Below are 8870 nucleotides of genomic sequence, written 5' to 3'. Positions count from 1 at the left end.
AACCACTGGACCGCCGGGGAGAATTCCTAATTTCTCCCTTGTTCTGTAAGAGGCAGAATCTTCCAGACAAATATTTCTTACCATGACAGCTGGTTATAAATTCTCACCCCTTTCATCTCATCCAATTTAACATAGGCTAGTGGAGACTTAGGTAGCAGAAGCATTTTTCAATTAAAATGTTCACGACAAAAAGGATGTAATCTCCAATTCCAGAAAGTTCTTTAATATTGCTCAGAAAGTATCACTTCAGATGATGTCATTTCAGATGCTTTTGTTGCTGCTGTTGGATTGTAGTGGAGGGTGAGTTGGAGAGCATTTGATTTGGGGAAGAGAGTATTCCTATGATTATAGATGCCCCTGACTCCCTGGGGTGTCAGCTGGCCATGCTTTGTTATCTGGGGCAGGAGGTGTGGCTGGAGCTGAGTACAAAGAACCTCTGATGTAGGTCTTGGGAGCAGGCTTCTTTCCATTGCACTCGAGGGCCACCCTAAGGGCATGTGAGGCCATTGACGTGTCTTTCCCTCCTTTCCCTTGAACTCCTGAACATAGAACTTTTTTTCAGGAGACAATGAACAGAAAATTTTGGCCAAACTTCCCCAAGTGCTCAATGACTCTGAGGATATGTGTGTGCAGAGAGCAGAGGGTCCTTCCAGAGGGTGGCAGGCCTGCCCAGGCATCACCGCCACCAAGCTTGGGAAGCCTGCTCTCGCGCCGGTTCTTCGCCAGAAGCCCACTGTTCAGATCTGAAGATGTGAGCAAATTCATCTTTCCAGAGAGGTACCATCCAGCAGTTCCTGGGGCCCAAGGGAAAGGCCAGGCCCAGCGTCCTCTTCTCTGCCCACAGGGAGGGTCTCCCAGGAAACAAGTTCCCTGGTCTTCGTTGGGCCTGGTCTGCGTGAGGACTGCCAGGTGGCTTCAGACTTGGCCTCAGGGAAACGTGCCTGGTGGCTGAAAGGAACACGAAGCTACATTTTCACGAAGCCGAAAGGAACGCGTACACTGGTTAAGAACAGCGACTGCTGCTGAGGTAAGTGTCATCAAGAAATGGGGCCCCTGCCTGGAGCCCCACTTTCCAGCTGCGGGGCTCCAGGGAGCCTGGGTTTCAACAGCTGTAGAAGGAGGTGGTGGGAGTGGAGGGATGGCCCTTCCGACTAGACAGTTGGGCCTCGGTGAGCCGGGTGCATCAGAGCACGTCCACTGGGCTCCACATTCATGACTTCCACTTTTTGATTTGAAAAATGAAAGGCAATTAAAACCATTGCCATCTATAGAAAGAAGGTGAACGATAATAGTTCCCCTTGACATACACTGTTTAACAAATCAAGTGGCCCCGATTTAGTTTATACACAGACACAGGACCATAGCACTACCTCAGAGGTGTACAGAAGTGAACAAACATCTGCATCTAGAGAGGAGAGCGGGTGCTGCCCTGAGGCAGCCGCTCTCGGTCTCCCCAATGCCTCACACTCCCGGCCCCTCCGAGATGCACATGCGGGAGGGACTGCAGGTGAGGGCTGCCCAATGCATCTCGATGGGGCTGGTCCAAGCGCCTCAACCCCAATCCTTCTGCAGATCAGAATGCTTGGGAGGCTTGAGAAAAACAGACGATGGGTTTCTACCGAGACCTCATGATGGGAATCTAGGTGGGGGGGTTGGGTAGGACTCAGCATCTTACGAAGCCTCTGTAACGAATAAAATCGTCCAGCTTCCTTTTATGAGGGACCAAGTATTAAAGGCACAACATACCTTCAAGCGAGCTCTCGCTAACAGTCAAAAGCTAAAAAAAGCCAAATGGATTCAGGCTCTACTCGGCTCCCAGGAAGGCAGCTGGATCCCTGTGGAGGTCACTACATGTCTCGTAAGTAACAGGTACTCAACAAATATTTGCAGATGGATGAATGGATGCGTTTTACAAAGCTTGACTGTCTAATGTCCTGGAAGTCCCCTGCTGTCCAGAGCATGGGAGTAGCTCAGGATGCTGGCAGGGGCCACCTGGCCAGGTGGTCCGAATGTGGCTGGAGTCCTGAGTTGGGGGCCACAACCGGGCTTCAGCACACCAGCAGGAAGCGTTATTACATCCTTCCTACCACTTCTTCACAAGACAAACCCTCAAAGCTGGCCTCTTGCTCAGCAGGGTCAGGGACTCCGGACCTCTGGAAGGGTGGCTGGTGCAGAGGCTGCCCTGGAGAGACGGGAGCCCAGGCCGGGGCTCACTGTGGGCTTTGATACACACCTGGCTATTTAATCACGAAAACAGGAGGGACTTGGATATAGGAGATCAATGATGCTTGGTCTTGGCATTCCAGGGTATGAACTGAGAGGTCAATTTTTACATGAATACATTGGCAAACCTCCCTGTATCCATACTGGCTACCATTCTGGATACATATTAAGGCTTTGGTTCAAAAAAATGCTTTTGAACAACTTCGTCTGATAAAAATGTAAACCATCTTTTGTTAGATGCCAGGATAAACTTTATTTTCCTACAAACTATAATGAAAATAAGAGAAACGTGGCACATGAGTACTGTGTTTCTACTTTATTAAGTCGTCACAGTAAATCAGAATTAAAGACAGAGGGCAAACTGGAGAGTCAGGTAGTGGCCATCGGTGGGCCGTGTGCTTCTCTGGGCGAGGGTCACCCCTCGCCACGGGGCACCGTGCCTGCCAAGTGGGTTACAGGCAAAGTCTACACCGATGGAGGTATAAGCCCAGGTGTGGAGCATCAGGAAAATTAAATAATAAGAAACAGCAGGATAGAAATCACATGACACCCTATAACTTAATTTACCAGGTTTATCAAATTTCATCCTCATTTACATGTACTAAATATTGTAGACCTGAAAACACAAGAAAACATTCACTTAATGTGTATGTCATACATAGGTACTGAGTGCAACTACAACATGGTTGTTTCCTGCTGAATTTCCCTTCGGATGTGGACATTCCCCTTCAGTAGCTATGAAGGTAGCACAGTTACATCTACGACATCACAGTAAACATGAAAGCGTCCTTCAAACCTCCAGATGATACAGATATGACAGTGAACGAAGCACGGGTGGTCACACCTGAGGAAGGTCGGGAAGACGTGATTTGCATTGTCTGCCGAGCCACAGGATCTTGTTGGTAAGGCTAAGGTCCCACAAGCCAGCCTCGCTCATAGAGTCAAGGCTGAAACCCCCTCCTTCCCAGTGGCCATCAGGAACTGCAGCCTTAACCGCAGGAAGACGCTGTGACAGTCGCTTACCCGAGCTCCAAGTCCCCACTGCTGTCTACTTAAGGTTTTACCACTTCAAATGTCATCATTTTGTGGAATTACTATTTTTTTAAGGACAAAAACCTACTCAGTGAGACTATAGAACAACATCTTTGCTTCAGATGGAAATCAGCGTGCAGAGAAGTGAGGGGACTGGCCTGGCCCTGCCTGGAAGCCAGCAAGTCTTATCTATTTTGGGCCACTTCGGGCCACTTCTGTTTACAGATGGCTGACCTACTGAAGTGACGAGTCAGCACTGTGACTCCGGTGGGGTCCCCACCGGATGAGTGATCCTCGGCAATTTTGCTGAAAGGCATTTATTACAGAAGCTCGATATTTGCTTTTCTAAGTGAAAAAAAAAAAAAAACTTGATCATTTCAATTTTCCACCCCAAATAACATGAACGATTCAAGTGCATGTGAGTGCAAGCAAAACTGGTCGCTAGGGTTCCTGTCTCCCGGTTCCAAATCTCCAAACCAAAGCTGTTACTGCTAAGAGCCATAGAACTGCCGGCTGTCCTCTAGGGCCACGGGGCTGCCAAAGATCATTAGGGATTATAGGAAGGTCTACCTATTTGCTACCTACAACCGGATTTCCCACTCCAGGTCAGGACTGGTTCCTGGAGATGAAGTGGAATCACGGTGCAAGAGTCCGGGGGGGTTCAATACGATTCTGAATCCTGACACTGACTAAATCCAAGAATTCTGCAACAGGGGTATTCTAGAGCCTGAAGGTGACACATTCTCCCAGAAGCTAGAGCTTCCGTGGCACTCGGGAGCCCAGGCGCATGTGATGCCCTTCCCGCAGGAATGAGGTACCACGGAGCAGTGGCGAGCGTGCTGAGTCCAGAGCCACGTGGGCCAAAGCACACCAAGCAGACAGCCCACATCACTTAAGGTCGGGGAGGGGGTGCCCAGGAAGATAAGAATCGTGACAGCTGCTAACACAGCAGAAAAGGCTGTCACTTCCAGTCACCCTTTATGTTGCCACTAAGGCCCCATAAAGCAACAAATCGGCCCCGTTTACAGGCCGGCCCAGAGCACGGCCTCTGTTTGGAATGAACCTGGTTCTCTCGGGTCCCAGCGGTGCTCGAGCTCCCCCTTTCTGTGGGCCTGGCCTCAAGTCCTACCTGCAATCCTCTGTAAAACAGAAGAACACGCTCCCTCGAGAATTAGAAGTCCCCTCCTTCCAGGAAAGCCTTTCTCCACTGTCCCCACACCAAGGCTGGCTCCCGGGTCTGCCCAACTCTCCTGCCAACGTCGGGTACCAGCCCAGCCACCTGGACCTGGGTGGTCAGGGGAAACGGCAGCTCTGTGGGAGAGTGGGCTCAGCGGGAAGGTGGCCAAGGTAGGCTGGGGGTGTGCACAGGTGAGGGCAAGAGTGGAGAGGTGGGGAAGCACCTGCACGGAGACCTTTCCAAGCCCTTAGCTGGCGGCTCCCCTGTTGAGCCCTGGGCTTACTCCGCAGATGGCCCAAGGGCCTAGATGACAAGCAGAGGGCCTGCACCCAACACACCGACCCCAGCAAGAGCGCCCGGCAAGCACAGACGGAAGGTGGGGCTTTCTTTCTTTCTTTCTTTTTTTTTAAAAGATGCAACAGGCCTTCCTTGGGGAGGCAAATGGGTACAAAGTAGGGATCACACACCCTCCACTCGGGATCTGTCACCCTAAAGCTCTGTGTGTCAGGAAACGTGTGAGGCCCCAGCCGGCAGGGCACCACAGGGCAAAGCCTTCGGAGGTGCCTGGAAGGGAGCTTTGCGGGGACAGGACCCTGTGTTTCTAGAATCACCTGAGCGCTCTGTGATAGAAGCTTCACCATCATCACCTGGAGGGCCTCCAGCAGGGCCAGGGGCAGGAAACCTCTCCCCAGTTAGCGGGCATCAGGAACCAGGTGGGATACACACAGCAACGGAGGTAAAACTTCTCCCGGGCTCGAGACTCTAGGGAAAGCCAATTTCCATGATGATGAAATTCTGGACTAACCATAAATCCTAACAGAAGAAGAATGAGCAAAATCAAGGTAGGGAACATTCCTCCAACAACCGGCCCCTCGGTGAGACATGATGGGTTTATAAACGACCGGCGGACAGAGTCAGCTGCCCCCCGCCCTCCCGGAAAGCCCGGAACCTTCTCCTTTTTCCTCTGCTAGGGCAGCCCCACCGGCGCCGCGTGACAGTGGGCGAGTCTCCGGTTGTTGGCGAATTTTTCTTTTCTTCTTTCGAAGCCCAGGGTTCCTGAGATGCCACCGCCTAGTTTGAAAGTCTGATCCACAGCATTTCGGCGGGATTCCTCTTCAACTTCAGAAGACGGTGAACGGGGAGACCAGCTGAGGGCACCAGCTGGGCAGCGATGTTCCCGGAGTCTGGGTTTGGGGATTCGGGTGGGGAAGTGGGGGACTCTCAGCCGTCTCACACTCCCGAGAGGCGCCGTGCAGGAGGCTCAGCCTGGCAGCCAGGGCCCTGCAAGGAAGCAGAGGGAGGCCCACGTGGGCACAGGTTGGAGGGAGGACGTGCCACGGCCCCTGGAAGAGGGCTGGACCCCTGCCCAGAGCTGTGCGTGCAGGAGTGTTTGCTGAATGAACCCACAGACCAAGGTCTTTCTTCCCAGCCTTTGCTCTGGACTTTCCTGCAGCATAAAGGGAGCTATGAATCTTTTTGAAATTTACTGGGCCTTACCGTCCAATGTGCAATAAAGAATGAAGAGAAAAGGCACTGATGACAGTGCGGGGAACGGGGGAAGCCAAAGGGGCAGCACGGCCCAGAGTCAATGAAAGAGCAAGGAAAACTTCAGGGGTAGCTCGTGGACCGGTCGGTGTTGTTATTTACACGGATCTACATGCTGGTACTTTACACCAGGAGTTACAACTCGATTATTCCCTAAGGGGTCTGAGACAGGAGGTCAGGACTAATTGAATGCGTCCAGAAGCGCCTACAGCTGTTGAGCTCCAGAGGGAAAAAGGAATGAAGCTGAAGCCTGCGTGCCCGCCGCGCCCCCAGTCCCCAGGCCTGCTCGGAGGAACCCCGGCGCCCGCTGCTGCAACACCAGGCCGCGGTTGCTGAGGCAGGTCCCCTGGGCAGTGCTTCGAGGGAGGACCGTTTCGTCACCCTCCTAATAACCTATTTTTAAACCCTGCTGGGCTGCGCCCCAGCTTCCTCAAAAGCAGGCTTTCTAACCTTCTCCCGACATCCTTCACTTCTGGGGCTTTGGCTACTGCCATTTCCATCATTACTGGCCTTTGAAATTAATGTACGCAGTGACCTTATTCACAGCATCTTCTGTCATTTTCGGATCTGACCTCATTGTTTCCAGGGAGTGCCTCTGGAATCAATACCTGCAAACACACCTGGAGCCAAGGAGACCACCTTCCCCGGTGCTGTTCCGAAATTCAGCTTTAAGGTCCCCCAGCCCGGGGCTTCTGTCTCCTCCCTCTGATCCCAGGAAGGTCGCGGCAGAGAGAAGAGTTGTGGGTCTCTCTCCTGCTGTTTTTGTCTTTGAAAACAGGCTGCTTTCGCTAAAAGCAGCAGAGCTGTACTGCCATCAGAGGTGGAGGCAGTGTTGGTTACATCGCCCCATCACCCTGGAGCCAGAGGTGGGCATCACATCAGCATGTAGTCCAGGGGAGCGGGCCGCAGGGCGAACAGCCCTGACTGAATCCCAGGTACGATTCTAGTTCGAATACCTTCACTTCGAATTGTGTAAGACTTCACGTTATTAACTAGGCACCACCCCACCCACTTTGGAATCAGATCGATTGGGAGAGGGACCCCCCTTCCCAAAAAAAAGCAAGTAAATGAAAGAGATAAAGTGATGTTCAAAGACCTGATATTAAGTGAGAGTACTTCTGGGCCAGAAGGGAAACATTTAACCCTCCACCCCTACCAGGGAGGCAGGAGGGGGCCCCTCTCAGTCCTGCACTGCGGCGTGGCGGGTGGGCAGGGTGATGCCAACTTTGACGAGCTGCGAAGCTCTTGCAGCAAAGCGGCTTTCGTGCACCTGAGGGCAGTGGACCCACCACCGGGTGCCCCGGGAAGGTCACGCCCGGGCAGGAGCCTGCCCTGCACGCCCCCGGCATTCCTCCAGTCCCCACCTTTCTGTTGGCCCGTGCCCTGGCTCCCGTTGTGCCCACTGTACCCCGTGATTGATGGGGAGGCGGCAGCTGCGGACCGAGCAGGCCGGCCGCAAAGGGGGCGATTCCACTCCTGGCTGCTGACAGCCGCTGCCCCCGCCTGGCCTTTCCTGGAGCTGGAAGCTGGGGGTCTGTTCAAAGGACACTGGAGCCCCACTTGGCCACCTTTGTGGAGGGGCAGGAGGACACGTGTGGATACGGGGTCCCAGCAAATAAAGGCTTTTGCACGCATCCCCACTGCTGGAGGGGACTGTACAGCTGCTTTGCCCGGCCGACATGGGCACCTGGGCTTTGTGGCTCGTGCCGCCCTGGGGGCTGGCCCCAGTGAGCCCGGGGTTGGGGCAATTCCGTGGCTGAGGGGCTAAGAAAGGGCAGCTGGGTTGGAGGGTCAGCTCCTTGTTGCAGTGGCCCTGCCTGCGGGAGGTGGGCAGTGCTTCGGCTAAACCAAGAAATCTAGCCCCTAACTTCCCCTCCACATCTACTCAGGCAGTGACAGCGTCTGTGCTGCGGCCCCACTGTGGGTGACGCGGCTGATAAATGACCCCTCGCTCCCTGACCTGCCCCGTCATCTTCCTCATCATCTGCTCTCCCTTCCACCTATAAGCCCATGAGTGGGTACAGCCCAGGCCACCCCAAGAGGCTTTTCTGCAGCACTGCTGTGGGGTGTCTGCCATCCATTGGGGTGCACAGGAAGGGCCTGGACTCCAGACCGGGGCAGAAAGGGGAGGCGCACGGAGGTCATACCTGCCGTGGCCTGGTCTGCCCTCTGGGTCCTAAACCACAGCAATCCCGGGGTTCTCCACCCTCTGAGATTCCCCCAGCTTTTGTCTGCTCTTCCTTTCCCAGCTGTTCCATTCAGCAGACCCGGGACGACCTGCCCTCCCCAGCCCAGGCCTCGGAGGCCCCGTTAAGGCCAACGGTCAAAGGCCAGCCCGCACGTGCTGCGTCTTATCAGCCCATCTCAAGACCCTGCTCCTCCTGGCTCGGCGACAAAAAAGGGGGCGGCCCCGGGTCCACTGGCTCCCCGAGGCCCCGCACACAAAAGGGCGGGTGACAAAGACATTTTCTGGGATGGCAGGTGTTGGTGTGGGATTCCACCCGGAGTACAGGGGCCGAAGAAAGGCCAGCCTGGGTTTCCTGGGTGGGCAGGCAGCGCAGACACGCAGGGCAGAGCCCCTGTGGAGGAGAGCAGGAGGTAGGAACCTGTGGGCATCTCAGCGTTGAGTCAGCCACGGAGGGAGATGGGTTAGTGAGTAAGCAGGGTGGTTGGCCAATCCGCTGAAGTGTCAGTCTTACCTTGTACAAATACCGCGCCGAGGCCTTTACGTATCTGAAGGGAAAGAACATAAAATGAAGTGAATGCAAGCCTGGCACACGCACAGCCCAACTTGATATGAGCACAGTGCTAAAAATACGTTTATTCCTGGGCGGCCTGAGTGTTCTTGCAGTTTCAGAGATCATTACGAATTGGAAATTCCCCTACAAGTCCC

The 8870-nt window shown here is 54.0% G+C and overlaps 1 protein-coding gene across 6 annotated transcripts in view; it reads right to left on the bottom strand.

Moving 5' to 3' along the window:
• Positions 1-2520: 2520 nt before the first annotated feature.
• RALGAPA2 (Ral GTPase activating protein catalytic subunit alpha 2) overlaps positions 2521-8870 on the bottom strand; it is a 281841-nt gene continuing 275491 nt past the window's right edge. For 3 of the 6 annotated variants that reach the window (XM_060122391.1, XM_060122392.1, XM_060122393.1), the window contains 2 exons: positions 8677-8710; positions 2521-5713 (listed from right to left, as the gene is read on the bottom strand). In XM_060122391.1, coding sequence (XP_059978374.1) covers positions 8703-8710 — 8 coding nt within the window. In that variant the 3' untranslated portion in view covers positions 2521-5713; positions 8677-8702. The remainder of the gene's footprint in view (positions 5714-8676; positions 8711-8870) is intronic. The other 3 variants (XR_009535079.1, XR_009535080.1, XR_009535078.1) reach the window with 3 other exon arrangements.

This window comes from Lagenorhynchus albirostris, chromosome 15 (assembly GCF_949774975.1).
Source record: "Lagenorhynchus albirostris chromosome 15, mLagAlb1.1, whole genome shotgun sequence".
In the NCBI taxonomy this organism is placed as follows: domain Eukaryota; kingdom Metazoa; phylum Chordata; class Mammalia; order Artiodactyla; family Delphinidae; genus Lagenorhynchus; species Lagenorhynchus albirostris.
Note: the sequence above shows the minus strand (reverse complement) of the source record. Positions and strands in the feature narration are given on the sequence as shown.